General features: G+C 36.5%; 1 protein-coding gene across 1 annotated transcript in view; it reads left to right on the top strand.

Annotated features, from left to right (window-relative positions):
* Positions 1 to 21,843, top strand: part of SH3BGRL (SH3 domain binding glutamate rich protein like) — a 69,375-nt gene extending 47,532 nt beyond the window's left edge. The window contains exons 2-4 of the mRNA XM_006082812.3: positions 3,075 to 3,260; positions 7,875 to 7,955; positions 20,225 to 21,843. Of these exons, the coding sequence (XP_006082874.1) occupies positions 3,075 to 3,260; positions 7,875 to 7,955; positions 20,225 to 20,257 (300 nt within the window). The 3' untranslated portion in view covers positions 20,258 to 21,843. The remainder of the gene's footprint in view (positions 1 to 3,074; positions 3,261 to 7,874; positions 7,956 to 20,224) is intronic.
* Positions 21,844 to 22,360: the final 517 nt, after the last annotated feature.

Here is a 22,360-nt window from a genome sequence, read left to right as displayed (position 1 = left end):
TAAGATAAAACCTCACCTTTATTAAATGTTTTATGCTAGATTGGCACTCTATGAAAATTACTTGTTTTCCCAATTGAAACATGGTTATTAAAGTTTCAGTAATCCATTGAAAGTTGAATATTCACACTGGACCATTTTAAAGCACATACAGATACCTTGTCAGTTTCCTTCATTTAAAAGAAATTTATTTTACCCTTGTCATGACAGACAAAAAGCTTACTGAGGCTAGCTGGAAAGTAACTTCCCTCTAGGTAACATTCCTCAGTAGCCCTGCTCTGTATCTTTGGAGGGAAGGATACCTTGAATTTCAAACCCGGACATGTGAGAAGATATACCGGGCATTCATTGAGTGGAGGTGAAGGGTATGATTTGCTCTTTGAAGAAGATTGATTTAAATTTCTGGACAGTGCCATTGTCTACTTGGTAGTGCAAATTATTTTTTTCTGTAGGAAATGTGAGTTGTATTCCTTAGTAAACCCTTGTGATACCCATTCCTAATTTTTCTTGCATTTTATGATTTTCAGTCACCTATATTTACTGTGTCCCTTTATTTTAAGTCCCATTGGGAAATTAGGAAATTAGCACCACCTGAAGCCCCTTTATCAAGATATGTTGTAGTGAACATGTGCTTGTAGGTGTATAACAAAAGCAATAACTCTTTAGATATAAAATATCCTTTGTTAGAAATAAATTTGCTATTTGAAATTTTGGACTTACGATATGATCAAGTTAGGAAACATTTTTTTAACATTCCCCAAAGATTCAAAACTGAACAAATTTTCACATTTGACAAGACAAAACCTACTAAAAAGTGTTATTATGGTCCATTCTTTTCAGCCTTATGGAGGTGTAGAGCATTATAGGAAGTATGTGTACTTATTGTCAGGTAGTTCCAGAGCATGGGATGAATACTTGTGGTTCAGAGATGATGGCTGAAGGGTAAAGATATCAGTGAAGTTATACTACAATGCCCAGTGATAACAAGCCTGGCCACCATCTTAACTCAGCAGAGAGAACACTGCTCTCAATATAGTAAGCATTCACTAAAGTAAGAAGGCTTCAGAGTAATTTATCTTAATACATTGTTTGCGGGTAGTTTTTATCGCACGCTAACAGGTGGCTCTACTACTTACAGTCAACGTAAAACGTATAAATACGTTTCCCGCATACAATGTGTTTTAAAGGTCTCCTGCCCTTTTTCTCACACAAACATGACAGATGACTAACCCAGGGCCATGTATAATTTTTAGCATGTTAGCTAAAAGTTACCTCTTCATTAATTTAAAAACAACTGTTGCAAATGGCAAGTGACTCAAAGTACCATATTTAGGGGCATCTTTATACCTACTTAAATTTGTAAATATGCAAATAGTAGATAAATTACTTGACAAAATTTATACTAACTGAACACTTCCTGTTGCATCATGGAGATTAAAAACCACTGATTTAACTGAACCTTCTATGAAGCTTCTGGTTCAGAAATTTTCAACCTTTCATCTCAGGACACACATATACTTATTACTAAAATTATCTGGCACACCAAAATATATATTCTTTTTTGCCAATCTGACAAAAATGGGTATAATTTTGATTCATTAACACCAGATGGCAATTGTGTTGGCTGTTGTCATTTTTTTTTAATCTGACAATCTAAGGGAAAAAAGGTCAGGGCCCCTGACTAAATAGTCAGGTATTCCATGTTTTAAAAATTCTTGTGGCACACCATGTGAAAATCACTGGTCTAGTCCATTAGACATTCACTCCTGATTATTTGACTTTTACATTGATTTTTATAAAAATTAAAAAGGGAGTATATGTTATATTTAGGACTGAAAGTTTGATTTTATAAGCTAATAAGGAAATATGATTCCTGTTGGAAAAATTACCGGTCTTTAAAGAAGGGCATTCTATACTCTGATCTAAATAGCCTATGGAAATTTCAGTTTTTATTCAGAGAAATTGAGAATTTTTTCTCTGGAGTTATATGATGAGAGAGAAAATTACTTACACACAAGCAAGTTAGAAGGACAAAAATACAAATCTCTGTGTATGCATGTGTGTGTGTGTGGGGGGGGGGGTTTAAATCCATAGAGGACTTGACTGTATGGAAGCTTTATTGTTTTGTATTTTTATTTCCATTGGGAAGACTGCTTGTTTTGATTTTATTTTTTCTGATTATTCTACTCCATGTTTCTTTTTACTGTGACTCCATGAATAATTTTTTTATTATGTTCTGCACCTCAGAAATGTTAAGTAAGAGTTTTAAGTTTGGACAAATTACCATAGAAGTGTGAATTAACATTCTAAAATAAATACATATTAGAGGAGAAGCCTAACTAAATAGTATTAATTTTACTATCTTAAAACTCTCTTTTAGGTATGATTAGGAGGCAAAATAATTATATTATCTCTACCTGTTAACGTAGCTGAAGAAGTAGCACAGATACACATGAAAGACCCTTTAGCAACACATGTTAATGACTAATGAGTGGTACAAGTATATTCCAGACTTAGTATACAAGGAGACTTAGGTCATATCTTCTCATTCAGTTTCTGTTGTAAACAATAAACATTGAAGCATAGAGTGACTCTGAGGCTTGTAACATTCTCAAGGAAATATTTATTTCTGTACATTACATGATGCTTATTAAGATAGGTAGTAGACTTGGATTGTTTGTGAAGATTTTCAACAAGGGCTGAAATTAAGAAAGGCTTGTAGATAACCAGAAAACAAAGCTTCCTACCACTCACACTTTTGCATTAACTGAATTTTAGGTTATTGATATGCATCATCTAGCCTTACTTTTGCTCATTAGATGTGGGAAATTTTCTAGAAAAAGAAAAATTCAGGTTGATAAAAGGATCTGTCATCTGAAAGCTCTTCAATCCACTTGTGAGACATTGTTAACAACAAAATAATAAAGCGGGAAAACCATGTATCTTCTGTGAAACCACAAGTCTTGATCCATGTCTGAGTTCATTTATGCTAGTTCACAAACACTGACTTTTGTTGAATTTGAAAATAATAGAAGCTTTTTGTTCAGTAATATAGTTTATTGTCCTTTGGGTCCTAGATTAAGAAGAAACAGCAAGATGTGCTTGGTTTTTTAGAAGCTAACAAAATAGGATTTGAAGAAAAAGATATTGCTGCCAATGAAGAAAATCGGAAGTGGATGAGAGAAAATGTACCTGAAAACAGTCGACCAGCTACAGGGTACCCCCTACCACCTCAAATTTTCAATGAAAGCCAGTACCGTGGGGTAAGGAATCAATTTAAATACTTGGTGTGTGTTTTTTTCAAATGGATTTGCTCAAATCCATCCTACCCATTTCACTCTCTTGCCTAGATATGCATACAATCATTTCTCTTGTTCATTCTTTGCATCCATCATAGGCAGATGAGGTATTTTGCCAATGACTAGGAGGTAAATGAGTCATCCATCAAAATTACCTGTAAATGTAGAAATACAGATTTTGAACATATAACTGTACATTTCTTCATCTCAATTCCAACCAGAACAATTGTATTAATGTTTCCGGTATGTCCATGAAGGAGTCTCTGAAAAGAGGTCAGCTGTTTGACTTATTTAGATTAACATTAGTTAAAAAAAAGAGGAATGTCTTATTTCCTGCTTGAAACTAGTAAATACTTTTATTTTGGTATCATTAATGAATTTTGTTAAAGTTTTAATTCAGCTCATTGAACTAATGTAAGAAAGGAGAGAAAATATTTTTCTTTTTTCTTTTTCTTTTTCTTTGCTTTGTGACTGGTGCTTTCAAATATGCTATTTTGTTTAGTCTTCATTTAAACCATGGAGCATTTTCCTTAATACTTTATTAATTGTATATTCAAGTACAATTTGTAGTTTATGGCTATTCTAGGCAGCACAATGGCAAGTAGAAATCTAAATAAGACACAGCCTCTTCTCTTAAGGAGCTCATTAGGAGTGGAGTGTGGGAAGAATCATACATACCTGAAACAATCAGAGAATAGTTATGAAGTCATGGTAGAGAAAGCATAAGTAAGGGCCATAAGAATTTCCAATAGAGAACTGTTTGCATTGCTATATCCTCAGAATTAGCATTACTGAGGAACAGATCTTTTTAGAGCCAGCAATCCATATCTTCTGGCTCATAGGTTTATACAGGAGTGAAACAGACACTTTTTGGTGGGGATCTTTTCATGGACCAATTCAAATCATATAAGGGATGGGTGTGACAAACTTGAGTTTATTGGCACAGAAGTGTTTGTCTTTAGTCACTTCTGAGGAGGGGGGCCTAAAAATTTCATCTGTTGCTGCAAACATAGCCACACTACAGATAAGGAAAAGGCAAGAATGCTATCCATTTAGATATTGAAATCTCACTTCCTCTATATTTGAAATTTCTGAAAATTGGTGAATTAGAGTGGTTGAAAGAGACCTCAGGGGTCATACAGTCCAATCTAAAGCAGCATATATTATCTTAACCTCTCCTTTTTAAAACGGACATTTCAATTTGTTTGACTTTTGAAAACAAACACATTTTGGGTTATAAGGGTAACATTTGAGAAACCACATTTACCTGGTTTATTTCTCCTTGTGAAGCCACACTGCAAGGGAATGGAGTATGTTATGGAAATAGGGCAAGAATCACTGAGAAATGGGAAGATGGAAAGGAAGGGGCAAGAGGGTGAGACTCAACCAAATGCATAAACATTTCTTAGTGGAAAAGGAATCCAACTTCTAGTGAGTACTTTCTGGGTGCCAGGCACTGAGTTAGGAGTTTAAAAACAATAAGAATGAAGATTTGTCCCTATACAGACACTTAGAAGAGTATATAACAACCTTTCATACAAAAATATTGCATGTCATCTATTGTGCTACATGTTTTGTGTGTATTATATCTGTCAGTTCTCATACTAATCCCCTGACATAGGTAATTGTTCTTATTCTATAGATGAAGAAATTGAGGCCTAGAAGTGTTTAACTGACTTCCTAAATTACACAATAACTGATGAAGCTAGGATTTAAATCTATATATGCCTTACTCTGAGGCTCTTACACTTTCTATTAAATCACTGCATTATTCATTTTCTTGTTTATTCAAAGTTTTCATCTTCATTCTTTTCTTGCTCCATTATGTGGTGGGTCTGACCACAGCAAATTAAATTTTCTAATCTACATTGTCAACTGGTGGCCTATTATGTTTGGCTGATAATAGGAGGTACTAGTTTGAAGAATGGAGGGCAGGAGGAGAGGAAAAACCAAAGTACAGTGGGGCCTTGACTTACGAGTGTCCCGACTAACGAGTTTTTCAAGATACGAGCCGTCTATCGGCAGATTTTTTGCTTTGAGTTGCGAACTAAAATTCGGGTTACGAGCCAGCTTCAGATACCCCACCGCTAGTTGGCGCAGCGAACGTCACAGTGAATGCCACATCAGCCCAGCATCACGTGTCTCACTCGTTCACAATTGATTTGACATACGAGTAATTTGAGTTACGAGCTCCATCATGGAACGAATTAAACTCGTAAGTCAAGGCCCCACTGTATCCTCCTCCTTTCTATCTGGATGATCCATGACAGTGACTGAATCTCCTTTATGGTACCATCTCTACCAGGTACCCCAGCTCCTGGGTCCTGTAATATCACCTTCTTTATGCTTTCCTTTTGCCCTAGATTTGGTAGCAGCTTCCTGTTGTTTGCTAATCTCTGGGTTGTCTCACCATCACCTGTTTGCCTTTCAGATTTTTTATCTTTTCTAAGTAGTTCTTCATATTAAATTGCCTGTTTTAACTATCTCAAGGTTTCTCAATCTTGGCACTACTGACATTATGGGTTGGACAATTCTTTGTTGTGGGCAACTGCTCTGCACATTGTAAGATGTTTAGCAGCAACCCAGGCTTCTATCCTTGAATTCCAGTAGCACCCTTACATTTGTGAAAACATATCTCCAGACTTTGCCAGATGTCTCTGTGGGAAAAATTACCTCCTGTTGAGAAACACTTAACTATGGTAGCTTAGGTTCTTATTTCCAGACTGGAATGTGACTGAAACAACTACCCTATTTATATACATGAGACTCTGATATAAAAGATACAAAATTTATAAAGTAAGCTTTGCTCTGAAAGAGCTATGCTTCTATATGGATAACTAAAACACATTTCCATGAAATAATAAATAATATTATACCAACATATGGTATAATGCATTCTGTATTAATGTTATTGGAGTCTCAGAGATGTAAATAAATTATCTTTATTTTTCTCAAGAGAATTCCTATATAAGAAGCAGACTATGTCACAGTCTGTTTTGTTTACTCTTATATTCTTAGCACCAAGAATAGTGATTGGAATATAGTAGGTGCTCAATATATATTTGCTGACTAAATTATTTAATCTGGCTTAATTGAGAAACCAGTGTTCTTTTCTTTCAGAGTTACAAATCTGTTTGTGTTTGCTAAGTCCAAGGCCAAAAAAATCATAATATACTTTGATACTAAAACACTTGAAACAAAGACAAGAGTCCCCTACATAGCATTTTTATCAGATTTCAATAAAGCTGAAGACCTGCTTTCTTTCCCATAATTTTAAAGAATGATAAATGTTTTTGTTGCTTTGATGTTAGTAAGAAATATCTCTTGTTAGATTCTTTTAACTAGCATTTTGAGGTTATTTCAAAGTGATTAAGTATAGATATGATCTATATTGTTTGTTTACCTTGAGTAGCTTATAGGTCATGTGTCTCAGTATGGAACTAGTATCAAGATCCAGTTAGTTTCACTTTTGAGTAGTAAACTCAAATAACTCATATATGCCTGTTATTTAGGGTTTATTCCTTTGTCAACATCTAGGGTACACAAAAAGATGATTTGAGTCAATCTTTGTGGAGATACTAGGGACTCTAAACAATTCTGACTATAATCCCTAAATAAGGGAGAAATTCTGATGTATCATGGGGTGGGGCTCAAATTTAGGGTCACCAATGGCTTGAGAGGCTCTCAACTTTATACCTCCAGATTCTTCAGATACCAAGAACTATACATGCTAGAAAAGAACCCTATAACACTGTGATCTGTTAGTGAGGCAATCTCTAGAGAATCCAGCATATTGAGTGTTAATTATATCCGTTAAATGCTAAGCTTATCTCTATTTTAAATCAAACAAACTAAGGCCACATATAGATAGTGGCTCTGTTTCCAAAATAGGTGTGTTGGTAACTCCATAGTCAAATTTAGGGTATTTTACTTGTTATTTTTGGAAAATATGTGGTGGCTTAGAGGATGACAGTATAAAGAAAGCCCAACCAAATTCAGTCACATGACGCTTGCTTGGCTCACCAGATAGGAACCTTTTAGTAGCTTGTTTGCTTTTCTGGTCATATTTCATGAAAATCATATTCACTTTCTCCAAAGACAGCACAAATTTAATATTCTTATGGCCTTGGGCATATCTAGCAAATATATGGTCTACCATAGGCTCTGAGGACACCTCTACCTAATAAATAATAGAACAAAAAATAATGGGAATCTGGAACAACAAATTCATGCCAGAATAAATAACCTCTTACTGGTAAACTGCTTTGGGCTGTGGGGAAAGCTGCTTGCCCAAAGACAGATTTCAATTCTGTGTGATGCGGAATAAGCCATTTTGCAGTTTTTGCCCAACAGAACAGCGTATCTTCTATATACATTAAATGAGATCCAATAAGCCTTGCCTCTTTATTATCCTTTCCATAATTCTAGCATTATGGAAGTTAGTTAGCCTGCTGCTACCACGGAGGTTGACTAGTCAAGCTATTTTAAATAAATGTCCTCTTTTTCTTCCTTTTTATTTATTTATTTTTTGGTTGCATATTGCTAATTCTTCTTACCTTTTTTTTTTTTTCCACCGAGGACTATGATGCCTTCTTTGAAGCCAGAGAAAATAATGCAGTGTATGCCTTTTTAGGCTTGACAGCCCCACCAGGTTCAAAGGTATGATTTTCCTGTTTTATAGGCCACTTTATTGCTGCTGAGATATTTTAACTGTAAGATTTCTACCTTTATTAAGTACTCAGATTAAGCCAGAGGCCAGGCAACATAACTGAAAGGAAATGTTCCTGCTCTGCATGCACTTAATCCCTAATAAGGTAGTCAGATGTGCATAATCAAATATATACGTACTAGTATGTGAGTAAGAAGTAGGTAGAGTGACTTCTTCATCAATCTTATCAAGGCAGCAAATTTCTCATTAACTCATTTGCAAATAAGTGGTAAGCATTTTAAAGACTCCATTATTCTAGCTGCCATTCATGGTTCTACATCGACATAAAGTGTCTTAGTTCATAGTAATCTTCTTGGCAGCATCTATTGTCTTTGTGTGAGGCAAATGTTAGAGTCATCCATTCAAATGAACTGAGGACATTTGAGTTTCAAAACTGGTCACAAAATTGCTGGCTTAATTTGGAGCTTTTCCTCTGCCAACAAAAAATTAATATTTCAAGTGGCAGTGTTCCCATGAAGACCATATAAAGAAAAGAATCAAAAATTAAATTGCCTACATAATGAAATGACTCAGAACTGTGGACTTTAAATATACCTTTGTCAGGTCCAGTGGGAAGGAGAAGTCAATGCAGCGTGAGGATTAAAAAGTAAAATAAAAATAAGTAAATAGGGCACACCTGGCCACCCCACCCCCTTGAAAATAGGAGTGCCCTGCCCACCAGGAGGCCTTGAGGAGCAACAAGTCCAGCCAGACCCACCCCCTTCATCCCCAGAGGGCCCTGCCTACCCTGCCCCATAAAGGAGGTGAGTGTCGAGCCCTTGACTAGAGATGAACTTGGTTGCCCAGCCCCCTTGATGATTGGAGTGCCCTACCCACCCCCACATCTTGAGGAATGGTATGCGTGGCCTACACCCACTCCTTAATATGCAGTGCATGTGGCCTGCTTCACCAACTTGACATGCAGCCAGGATGCACAGACTTGTTTCCCCATTCTGGCATGTCTGACCTGGAACCCCTGGACAACAGGCCTTAGTGACTTGAAGTGGTGCTCCTGGACCTGCCACCATGACAAAACATCCCCAGATACATGAACCTGCCATCAAAAATCATTGTGCCTGGCAAGGAAATCCTGGACAACCAGCCTGGCCACCTTGGCACTGGCCCCATAGCTGAGACCTGACACTCTCAGACACACGAACCTGCTTCCTTGACCTGGCTGGCCTCACCCAACACCCCGGACCACAGGACTGCTAAAATGGGGAGATAAAGAAACAACCTCCAAATGAAATAAAAGGAGAATTTACAGAAAATGAACTAAATGAAATGGAGGAAAGCAACTGTTCAGATAAATAATTCAAAGTAATGGCTATAAGGGTGTTCAAACAACTTAGTGAGAACTACAAGGAACTTAATGGTAACTATAAATACTTAATGAGAACTACACCAGCATGAAAAGAAGGATGAAACCATGAATAAGAATCAAACAGAAATGAAAAATGACATAAATGAAATAACTACAATAAAGCATACCCTGGAAGAAATCAACAGTAGATTAGAAGCTGAGGACTGGATCAACAAATTAGAAAACAAAGTAGAAAACCACCTATTTTGAGTAGCAATTGGGAAAAAAAAACCCAAGGAAGTTTAAGAGAGCTTTGGGACAACATGAAATGTAACAACATGGGGGTACCAGAAGGGAAAGAATCTGAGTGAGGAATATAGAACCTGTTTGAAGAAAAAATAACATAAAACTTACTTCCCTAACCTGGTGAAGGAAAAAGTCACACAAGTCCAGGGAACAAAGAGTCTCAATCAAGATGAACTGCCCCCAAAAACCCACACAAAGACACATCATAATTAAAATGGCAAACATTAGAAACAAAGAAAGAATCTTAAAGGATGCAAGAGAGACAGAAAGTTACCTACAAGGGAACCTCCATTAGACTCTCAGCTGATTTCTCAATACAAACACTTTAGGCCAGAAAGGAGTGGCATGAAGTATACACAGGAATGAAAATGAAGGGACTGAATCCAAAACTACTCTATCCAGCAAGTGTATCATTCAAAATTGAATGTGAAATAAAATGCTTTGCAGACAAAAAAAATGGCAAAAGGAGTTTATTACCACCAATCCAGTACTGCAAGAAATGCTTAAGTACTATTGTAAGAAGGAGAGAGGGAGAGAGAGAGGGAGAGAGAGAGAGAGAAAGAGAGAGAGAGGATGGAGAGAGAACACATGCAAAGAGAATAAAAATGACAACAAATAAGTACCCACCAAAAATAACTTTAAATGTAAATGGCCTAAATACTCTAATCAAAAGACATAGGGTAGTTGAATGGATAAGAAAACATGACCCATATATATGCTGTCTACAAGAGACCCACCTCAGAACAAAAAATTCACTTACAGGATGACAGTGAAGGGATGGAAATTTTTTTCCATGTGAAAGGAAATAGAAAAAAAAAAGCTGGGGTAGCAATATTCATTTCTGGCAAAATATACTTCAAAGTGAAAGCCATAGCAAGAAATAAGGAAGGACACTTAATAATACTAAAAGGAACAATATAACAAGAGGATATAACTCTGGTAAACGTATATGCATCTAATATAGGAGCACCCAAATATATAAAAATATTTCTGGAGGATATTAAGGGAGATATCATCAGCAATACAATCATAGTAGGGTCTTTAACACCCACTGACATCATTAGATAGATCTTCTCCAGTGGTAGGCAAACTCATTAGTCAACAGAGCCAAATATCAACAGTACAACGATTGAAATTTCTTTTGAGAGCCAAATTTTTTAAACTTAAACTATATAGGTAGGTACATTGCTATTAACTTAATTAGGGTACTCCTAAGGCTTAGGAAGAGCCACACTCAAGGGGCCAAAGAGCCACATGCGCCTCGCGAACCACAGTTTGCCCACCACGGTCAGTGGTTCTCAACCTTCTGGCCCTTTAAATACAGTTCCTCATGTTGTGACCCAACCATAAAATTATTTTTGTTGCTATTTCATAACTGTAATGTTGCTACTGTTATGAATCATAATGTAAATATCTGATATGCAGGATGGTCTTAGGCGACCCCTGTGAAAAGGTCGTTGGACCGCCAAAGGAGTCGCGACCCACAGGTTGAGAACCGCTGTTCTAGACAAAAAATCAAAAAGGAAACAGCAAACCTAAAATATACATTTGATTAAATGGATTTAATTGAAATTTACAGAACATTTCACCTCAAAGCTGCAGAATATACATTCTTCTCAAGTGAACATGGGGCATTCTTATATATAGGCCACATGTTAGGACACAAAGTTTCTAAAAATTCAAGAGGATTTAAATAATAGCAAGTATCTTCTTTGACCACAATGGCATGAAACTAGAGATCAACTACAATAAAAACACCCCCAAAACATTCAAACACATGGAGGCTATATAGCATGTTATTAAACAATGAAGGGTTTATCAATGAGAACAAGGAAGAAATCAAATCTTCATGGTAACAAATAAAAATAAATACACAACAACTCAAAATCTATGGGACACAGTGAAAGCAGTTCTGAAAGGGAAGCTCATATCACTACAGGATTACCTCAAGAAACAAGAAATATTTCTAATAAACTATCTTGCCGGGGCTGATCAGCAGACCCTAAGTGACGGATGAATGATTACTCTGACACATGTTTCTGTGAAAAAGAGGGCTAAGAGACTGCCTGTCTAAAGGAAACAGACAGCCCCATTCACCTGCCTCCTTAGGCTTTTATTATAGCAACAGCTTGAACTAAAATTAACCTCTAGATACTATTAGCAGGGTAAGTATCCTTGAGAAAACACATGTATCTGTAGTGTCTTTCAAACAAGGACGTTTTGAAGTCTAAACATAAAGATTCCATCAAAACACCCAGGGGCTCAGACTTGTTTGGAAAAGTCAAGGCAGGTTCTGCTGCATTTGACAAGAATCTCCTAGAGGCCTCTGACCTTTCAGAGAATCCTCCTTACAGACTTTCCAACAAGTCCCATACTTCCCCACACTATCTAACCCTACAATTTAAAGAATTAAAAAGGAAACAAAAGAAAAGCCCAGATTAAGGATAAGGAAGGAAATAATAAATATCCGAGTGGAAATAAATGACATATATACTAATATATATATATATATATATAGATATATATATATATATATATATATATATATATATATATATATATATATCTATATATATATATATATATCTCAATGGAAACAAGACCTGGTTCTTTGAAAGGATAAATGAGATTGATGAACCTTCAGCCAGTATCAACAAGAAACAAAGATAGAGGAACCAAATATATAAAATCAGAAATGAAAAGGTGAAGTTACAACTGACACCACAGAAATACAAAGTACTGTAAGAGAATATTATGAAGAATGATAAACAATATGCCAACAAACTGGACAACCTGGACAAAATGGAAAAATACTTAGAAAAATACAACATTTCAAAATGCAACCAGGAAGAATGAGAAAACTTGAATAGGATTATAACTACTGATGAAATTGAAGCAGTAATCAAAAACTTCCCAGCAAACAAAAGCCCTGGCATGGATGCCTTCACTGGGGTGTTTTACCAAATATTTAAAGCAAAACTAGCACCTACCTATTCAAACTATTCAAAAAGAATCCAAGAGAAAGAAACACTTCCTAGCTCTTTTCATGAGGCCAACATAAGCCTAATTCTAAAACCAGATAAAGATACTACAAAGAAAGAAAATACCAGCCAATATCCCTAATGAACATAGGTGCTAAAATCCTCAACAAAATATTTCCAAATATGATCCAGCAATATTTTAAAAAGATAATACACCATGACCAAGTAGGATTGATTCCAGGGATGCAAGGCTGGTGCAATATTTGAAAATCAATAGATGTGATACCTCACATAAAGAAATTGCAAGACAAAAATCACATGATCATATCAATTGATGCAGAAAAAGCATTTGATAAAATACAACACTCATTTTTAATAAATACACTCAGCAAAATGGGAATGGAGGGACAATACCTAAACATAATAAATGCCGTATTTGAGAAACCTGTAGCCAACACCATATTTAATGGGCAAAAACTAAAACCATTTCCCATAAGAACAGAAACAAGACAGGGATATCTGCTTTCATCACTCTTATTAAACATACTACTGGAAGTACTAGCCACAACAATTAGGCAAGGAGAAAAAATAAAAGACATCCAGATTAGAAAGGAGGAGGTAAAATTATCATTATTAGCAAATGACATGATATTGTACATAGAAAACCCTAAAGACCACCCCCCCAAAAAAGACTCCACCAAAAAACTACCAGATTTAAGAAATAAATTTGGCAATATAGCAGGATACAAAATTAATACTGAGAAATTGATGGCATTTTTACACACTAATATTGAATGCTCAGAAAGAGAAACTAAAAAAAAAACAATCACATTTACCATTGCAATAAAAAAAATTAAGATACTTGGGAATAAATTTAACCAAGGAGGTAAAATACTTGTACTCGAAAAACTACAGAATGTTGAATAAAGAGATGGGAGAGGATAGAAGCAATGAAAGAATATACCATGTTCATGGATTGATAGAATCAACATCATTAAAATGTCAATACTACCCAAAGCAATCTATAGATTCATTATAATCTCCATTAAAATATCAATGTCATATTTCACAGATCTAGAACACACTCCAAATATTTATATAGAACCAAAAAAAGATCCTGAATAACCACAGAAAACTTGAGAAAGAAGAACAAAGTTGGAGGGATCACAATAGCAGATATCGAGCTACACTACCAATTCACTATAATCAAAACAGCATAGTACTTGCACTAGAATAGGAATATAGATCAGTGGAATAGAACAGAGAACTCGTAAACTAACCCAAGATATTATGCTGAATTAATATTTACTAAAGGAGGCAAGAGTATACAATGGAGTTAGATGGTATCTTCAATAAATGATGTTGGGAAAATTAGACAAGTACATGCAAAAGTATTTGAAACTACACCACAAATTTACAACATAAACAAGAATAAAGTCAAAATGGATAAAAGACTTACATGTATGTCTCAAAACAATGAAAATCCTAGAATGAAACATAAGCAGCAAAATATCAGACATTTCACATAGCATAATTTTCACTGATACAATGCCTAGGGCCAGAGAAACAAAGGAAAAAAATAACCAAATGGGACATCAAAATAAGAATCTTAGCACAGCAAAAGAAACCATCATCAAACTTAAAACGGAACCCACTGTATGGGAAAACATATTTGCCAATGATACATCTGATAAGGGGTTAATTTCCAAAATATATATAGTACACATACAACTCAACCAAATGAAGACAAGCAATCCAATTAAAAATTGGGCAAATAGACAATTCTCCAAAGAGGACATACAATGGCAAAGAGATATATGAAAAATGCTCGGTGTCACTAGTCATCCTATATAATACAAGGCTAATATGCAAATCAATGGAACGACCAGTCTCTATGACGCTCACTGACCACCAGGGGGCAGACGCTCAATGCAGGAGCTGCCCCCTGGTGGTCAGTGTGCTCCCACAGTGGGAGCACCACTCAGCCAGAAGCTGGGCTCACAGCTGGTGAGCGCAGAGGCGGTGGTAAGAGAGTATCTCGCCTCCTTAGCAGCACTAAGGATGTCCAACTGACGGGGAGCGGACCTAAGCTGTCAGTCGGACTCCTCCCCCCCGCCCCCCCCCCCCCGCAAGGACTCTCAGACTGTGAGAGGGCACAGGCCAGGATGAGGGACTCCTTCCCCCAAAATGCACGTATTTTGTGCACCAGGCCTATAGTGAGAAATATACAAATTAAAACCACAATGAGATATTACCTCACACCTGCCAGAATGGCTACAGTAAATCAACAAACAACATATGCCGGTGAAGATGTAGAGAAAAGGGAACCTGTGGGAATCCTGTGCAGGATACACTGGATGTTCAAGGCCAATTTGATTGTGGGGGCCCTGTCCAGAGAACACAGGATGTTCAAGGCCTATTTGCCATATGCAGGTGCAAAGGCAAGGACACAGTGATTGTACTGTATGCAGTGCTCAGGCATGCCTTTCTGTAGCCCAAATTGTTATTTTTATTTATTGATTAATGTATTACATATGTGTCCTTATCCCTGCATTGCCACCTCACCCCCCTACTCATGCCCTCACACCCCTGGTCTCTGTGTCCATTGGTTAGGCTTATATGCATGCATGCAAGTCCTTTGGTTGATCTCTTACCCCCCCCCCCCTTTTCCACCATCCCCTGCTTCCCCTCTGAGGTTTGACAGTCTGTTCAATGCTTCTGTCTCTCTGGATCAATTTTGTTCACCAGTTTATGTTTTTCATTATATTCCACAAATGAGTGAGATCATGTGATATTTATCTTTCTCTGACTGGCTTATTTCGCTTAGCATAATGCTCTCTAGTTCCATCCATGCTGTTGCAAATAGGAAGAATTCCTTTTTTTTTTTTTTAGCAGTGTAGTATTCCATTCTGTAGATGAACCACAGTTTTTTATTATTATCATTGCAACAGGATTTTATTTTATTTTTATTGATTAAGGTATTACATATGTGTCCCATTGCCTGCCCCTCCCATTCAGGCCCTCACCCCCCTCGTGTCTGTGTCCATTGGTTATGCTTATATGTATGCATGCAAGCCCTTTGGTTGATCTCCCCCCCTTACCTCCACCCTCCCCTACCTTCCCTCTGAGGTTTGAACATCTGATCTATGCTTCTCTGTCTCCAGATCTGTTTTTGTTCATCAGTTTAATGTTGTTCATTATAATCCACAAATGAGTGAGAACATGTGATATTTATCTTTCTCTGACTGACTTATTTTGCTTAGCATAATGTTCTCCAGTTCCAACCATGTTTTTGCAAATCGTTGGAGTTCCTTCCTTTTTACAGCAGTGTAGTATTCCACTGTGTAGATGTACCACCGTTTTTAAATCCACTCATCTACTGATGGGCACTTAGGCTGTTTCCAAATCTTAGCTATTGTAAATTGTGCTGCTATGAACATAGGGGTGCATATATCCTTTCTGATTGGTGTTTCTAGGTTCTTGGGATATATTCCTAGAGGTGGGATCACTAGGTCAAATGGGAGCAAATACTCTCTTGTTGAGAGACAGTCAGAAGCCATGTGTGCTGCCTTACAGGCCTGTGTGACCACGCCCATGTCAGGAGTGGCAAAACCCCAACTTTAGCACAGTGGGGGCTATTTGGAACAGAGGGCAGCGGTGAGTACCAGCCGTCTGTTACAGGAATTACAGACCCTGTTGAAAACTGTAATTTATAAGACCCTGTCAAGGGATAAAAATCCTATGGAGATACTCCTGAGTCCTTTCCAAGAGGGTATGCCACGCCTCCCGGAGACCATGTGGTATAAGGACAGGTCTAGTAGGGGGAATCCTGCTACATGGACAGCTGTGACTGTCCGTTTACATATTAATGAACTATGTAGTTTGATTAAGTTACTGGGCAAAGTATCCCTTTGGCCATTAGAATAGACAGCTGGGATGTCTTTGTAGTTGCCATGATGCCACAAGCAACAGTGGCTAGTAGGCCATAACCCCATGAGGGGACAGGAAATGGGAGCTCCACCTGGGGCTGGACCCACTTAGCCTAAAAGATTAGGCTAGACGAGTGTATGCAGAGGTATCCTCAGACACTGCATGTACAAATAAAGCAACAGATGAACTATTGCGACCCAAGGCTTCCACCTTGGCAGAGGGGAACAGGGAGTGTGAACGTGGCCATGGTCCATTACAAGAGAAGGGCCATTGGTGGCCCTCCTATCGCCTTTAGAAAGCGGGTATGACTATAAGTTACAGTCACACCCCTTGATCCAGCCCTGGCACTATAACTAGTACCTGCAAGAGGTAGTGAAGTACAAGCCATGCAAGCCCTTTCCCATGAGCCCCTCCAAGATTAGTGGGATAGACTGTCAGGGACATAGCACTGACATTTGTGAGTTTTACTATTAGGGCCTGAGTACTGGTTCTAACACGCTACAGTTTATATTATTATTGTAAGCTTTGTGTTCAAGGAGCTGACAAATAGGCCATGGTACCCTGCGAAGACCGTCTGGTGTAAGGGGTGGAGTGTGGGAACCTTAATCAAAGTACACCGGGTGTTTGAGGCCAATTTGAGTGCTGGGGCTCTGTGCAGTGTATGCTGGATGCTCAAGGTCAATGTGCCACCTGCAGGTGCAAAGGCAAGGACATAGCGATTGGACTGTATGCAATGCACAGGCATACCTTTCTGTAGCCCAAGTATTGATGTCACTATTTGGCAAGCTTAAGCCTATTTTGTCTAAGTTGCTATAAAGAGGTATTGCTGACCAGCTGGTACGAGGCTACTTTTATGTAGGGTTGGGTTCCTGTGTGTGCAATGGCTCCTATGTTTGCTGGACTACTTTGTAAGCTACTTTGAAGAACTGTTTTATCTGATGGCTCCTTGTTAACAATGGCTACTTGGGCTGCAATAAAGACTCTCCTATGTGCCTATAAACTGCTCATATCATCTTCATCCACTGCCTGGCATCAATGAAGGTCCAGTTCCTAGAAGAGGAGGACCTGTGGCCCCACAGTTGGTGTACTTGAGCAGGATAAAGGAGTAAGAACTCCGACAGAACCTTAGTACACTGCTGTTAGGAATGCAGACTGGTGCAGCCACTATGGAAAACTGTGTGTAGCTTTCTCAAAAAATTAAAAATTTAACTTATAAATAGAAGTAATCCCACTTATACAAATATATTCTAAGAAGCCTGAAACACCAATCAAAAATATCATACGCACTCCTATGTTCATAGCAGCACTGTTTACAATAGCTAAGGTCTGAAAACAGCCCAAGTGCCCATCAGTAGATGAGTGGATAACAAAGCTGTGGTACATTTCCACCATGGAATACTATGCAGCTATAAAATAGAAGGATCTCATACCCTTTGAAACAGCATGGAGGGTCCTGGAGAGTATTATGTTAAGCTAAATAAAGCAGTCAGAGAAAGTTAAGTATCACATGATCTTACTCATATGTGGAATCTAATGAACAAAATAAGCTAAGGAACAAAATAGATCCAGAGACATGGAAGCATGCAACAGATTGAGGAATCTCAGAGGGAAGGGGTGGGGTGGGATTAGATTAACCAAAGAACTTATATACATATACACATAACCTATGATGTGGTTACAGCCTGGAGAATGGGTAGAGTGGGGAGGTAGGGGACAATTGGGGCAAAAAGGGACATCTATAAATACTTTAAATACTTTCAACAATAAAGATATAAGTAAATAAATAATTAAATAAAATGGGAGATAACAATAAATAAATAAATACACCTTTGCCTTTTATTGTAGGTCTTCTCCACACTGACTAGCTTGATCATACTGTATGTCCCCTATCCCATCAGTTTGCATTTTGTTATTAGGAACTGATTTTATATTGAACAGATTCATTGAAATCCATCTCCTCCAATTTTGAGAGTCTGTGTTATTGTTTGTGTTTTCACTAGAAAGCATTTACTTGCATTGTTATCTGAGTTACTGTGACATTCTGTTTCTTTGTCAAACTTTCTTAAAATTGCTTCTTTTAGGCTTTGTGTAATTTAAATCACAAGAAATGTTAGTTAAGGCATTTTTGTTTAAAAAAATTAGTAAAATGCAATTTAAGTAATTGATTTTAGTACATATTTTAGGAAGTATGAAAGTGAGGATAGTCTGTTTTATGTGACAATAACTCTCCTTCAATTAAACATAGCAATCATTCATTCATTTGTTTATTCAACAAGTATGTATTGAATGTCAAGCACTGACTTAGCCTTGATGATGGAGCAAATACAGGAAATACATCATAGTCCCTACTTTCAAAGTTTTTAGTGAGGGCCATGTATACAAATATGTATACAATATATATGTCTACAAATAATTATAATTTAAGAGATATTATGAAAAAATTTTAAAAGATATACTACAGAAAATTCTATACGATTATTTTAAATACGGGCTACAGGTGTCCAGAAGAAATAATCATACATTACTAGTAAGGAGTTTAGGAACAGATTCACAAAAGATGTGACATTAGAGCTGTTAAGAATTTCAAAATACTGAAGTGACATTAAGACATTTTTACAGAAGCACCAACAGGAACCACTGCATTGGGATATACCTATACATGATGGTAGAGTATTCCCCCTTATTTGCGGGGGATACATTCCAACACCCAGTGGATGCCTGGAACCATGGATTGTGGGGAATCACGGGACTTGGTTGGAAAGTCTGTAAGGAGGATTCTCTGGAAGGTCAGAGGCCTCTAGGGGATTCTTACCGAAGGCAGTAGACCTAGCCTTGACTTTTCCAAACAAGTCTGAGCCCCTAGGTATTTTACTGGAATCTTTATGTTTAGACTTCAAAACGTCCTTGTTTTAAAGACACTACAGATACATGTGTTTTCTCAAGGATGCTTACCCTGCTGATTGTATCTAGAGGTTAATTTTAGTTCAAGCTGTTGCTACAATAAAAGCCTAAGGAGGCAGGCGAATGGGATTGTCTGGTTCCTTTAGCCAGGCAGTCCCTTAGCCCTCTCTTTCACAGAAACATGTGTCAGAGTAATCATTCATCCGTCACTCAGGGTCTGCTGGTCAGTCCCAGCAATGGGTAATGGATAGTATTGAAGCATGTATATATATGATTTTTCCTATACATACATACCCATGATAAAGTTTACTTTATAAATTAGGCACAGTAATAAAGTCACAACAAAAATAATAATAAAATAAAACAATTTAAACAATATGTTGTAATAAAGTTATGTGTGTTTTTTATCTCTCTAAAATTTTCTTACTGTATTATGCTCACCTGTTCACTTAAAGGAAGTACTTTATGGCTTCTCTTTAGCATAGTTGAACTGCCAGCAATAGTACTCTTGCACTTTGGGGCCATTATTAAGTTCAATAAAGGTTATTTGAATGCACTATGGAAGTTGTTTGGACAGCTACTTAAGTGACTACTGAGTGGGTATAATATATATTGTAGATACGTTGCACCAAGGGTGATTCATGTCCTGGGTAGGGCTGTCTTTTCCGAGGGCCACTTTTTGCTTTTGACTGTTTTTAGTAATTTAAACTAATGTAGTCCAACCAAACTACACATGGATATGGATATCTGATTTGTGATATTTAAATCTGTTTTGTTTTTGTTTTTGTTTTCATTTCAGGAAGCAGAAGCACAGGCAAAGCAGCAAGCATGAACCTTAAACATTCTGCCCTACACATCCTGGAAAAGGAATCTCCATTATTTTTATAAAAGAGCAGAATTATCTTGGCTTCAAAAGAAATAGGCTGTCTTGAAATAATAGATTCGTTGGTGTTTTTGCATGCAAACAATCAAACTGAATACATAATTAAATGTGAATGTCATGATGAGGAGAATGTGAATGAACATAAAATTTTAAGTAGATGTTATGGAATAGTTTTGTTATCTGCCAAGACATTTTATGTACTTCAATGATTTTAAAAAGCAAACACTTCTGTACTTTGTTGGTATTATTATTGCAGCTTAAGTATATCTGTAGCTCTACATTGAGGAATTTAAAAAGGAGAGAAAGAATCTGTCTTTTGTTCCCAAATTGCCTCATTAATTTTAGTGTATCTTTTTTAGTGATGTTATTGTGACTAAAAAGTAGTTGCAGGTAATTTTGATGATATGGAAGACATTGTAATTTCCAATGGTAATTATAACATTCCCATTATTTTGTAGTTGAAACCTATATGTATTGGAGTACAGGTTTTCCAGGCTTCTAAATGTAGCCTTTCATTGCATATTTCAGTGATTAGAAGAGATGACCTCCCACAAAATAATGCATTTGTTTGACAGATTTTTTTGCTTAACTACACAGCAAAATGATGTAATCATGTTTTGAAGTTGCTTGCTCCAGTGAAATATGCATATGTATGTTATGAAAGTGGGATGATAAGTACATTTAAAGTGGCATTCTTTTGTAAAGAGCTCAGACTTTTAATTAACTGTTATAAAATAGGTCAACATTAATTGCTTAAGTCTGTTTTGTGGGGTCTTTGCTAGCAATATCTTAGTGGTTTCCTCCTTTTAAAATAAATTGTGATCGCAAATGCTACTATCTCTCAGATATTTGATCTTTGTATTTCATCATGGCCATATAGTGTATGAATACATTAATCCAAGTACAGGGAATATTTTCTATGCCTCTATTCCAGTGAATAGTATAAGTGTCAGATAAAAAGGTCAATTTTAAAATGTTAATTCTAAAGACTTCTAAGATGACAAGAAACATCATGGCCTGAGTCACCGACCCACAAGGAATATACATTGTACTTTAGTTCCACACTGCTTTATTAATAAAACACTTTTTAAAATTACTTTTTCATTGTCATTTGAAGTGTTTAAGTCTGTGCTCTTTGCAAAAATCAACATATAATGAAAACATGGCTTTGTTTACTGAGATTCAAACTTGATGTGATGCTTTAAAATAAACAGTACTGTTAGAAATACAATTGATGAGTTCCTGGAGTTCTAGATAGTTTAATAATGAATTTAGGTGAGTAGTGCAAATTTTTGAGATATAATAACAAAGAAAACATTTTGGATGCAGTTTCTAAATTTCATTTTTAGGGTCCTAAATTTTGCAATACACACTAGAGTCAAACAAAAAATATTCCATTGTTTTGTGTATAAAAATATGCTCTGGAGAACATTACAGAAAACAGGGTGTTTTGTAATAGATTCTGGAAAATGTTTTTAAAAATTGGTCAATATTTTTTCCTGAGCTTTATTAAATGCTGATGATGCTACTTTTAATAATCTGTGTGGACATTTTCCTTTATTTTAGTATCAAATAAGTTAACACTATCAAAAACAGTCTTCAAAAATAGACCTTTTTGAGATGTTTGTATCTACTAGACTGTACCTTACAATTAACAGATATGTATATTTAAAGTAAAAGGTTGGATTGAGTCTTCCTAAAGTGAAATCTTTCATTTTGTCAGCTGAACACTATATGTCTGGTATACAAGAACAGGAAGGTAAATTCTGATTATTAAGGTGAGATTTATAAAGAATTTTCACAAAATTTGCCTGCATAATTATATTGATACAACCAACTTTATCCATTAATCAGTTGAGAGACATCAAGTTGTTTCCACTTTTGGCTATTATACATAATTCTGCTATGAATATTCCTGTACAATTTTTTTTCAAAATTTGTTTTTAGTTTTTTAGAGTGTATATATAGTCATGTGGTAGTTCTATGTTTAAAAATTTGAGGATCTGCCAAAATTTTCCAAAGTTGCTGTACTATTTTGCATTCTCACCAGCA

Source organism: Myotis lucifugus, unplaced genomic scaffold (genome assembly GCF_000147115.1).
Source record: "Myotis lucifugus unplaced genomic scaffold, Myoluc2.0 scaffold_4, whole genome shotgun sequence".
Taxonomy (NCBI): Eukaryota; Metazoa; Chordata; class Mammalia; order Chiroptera; family Vespertilionidae; genus Myotis; species Myotis lucifugus.
This window is presented reverse-complemented; position numbering and strand designations above follow the sequence as displayed.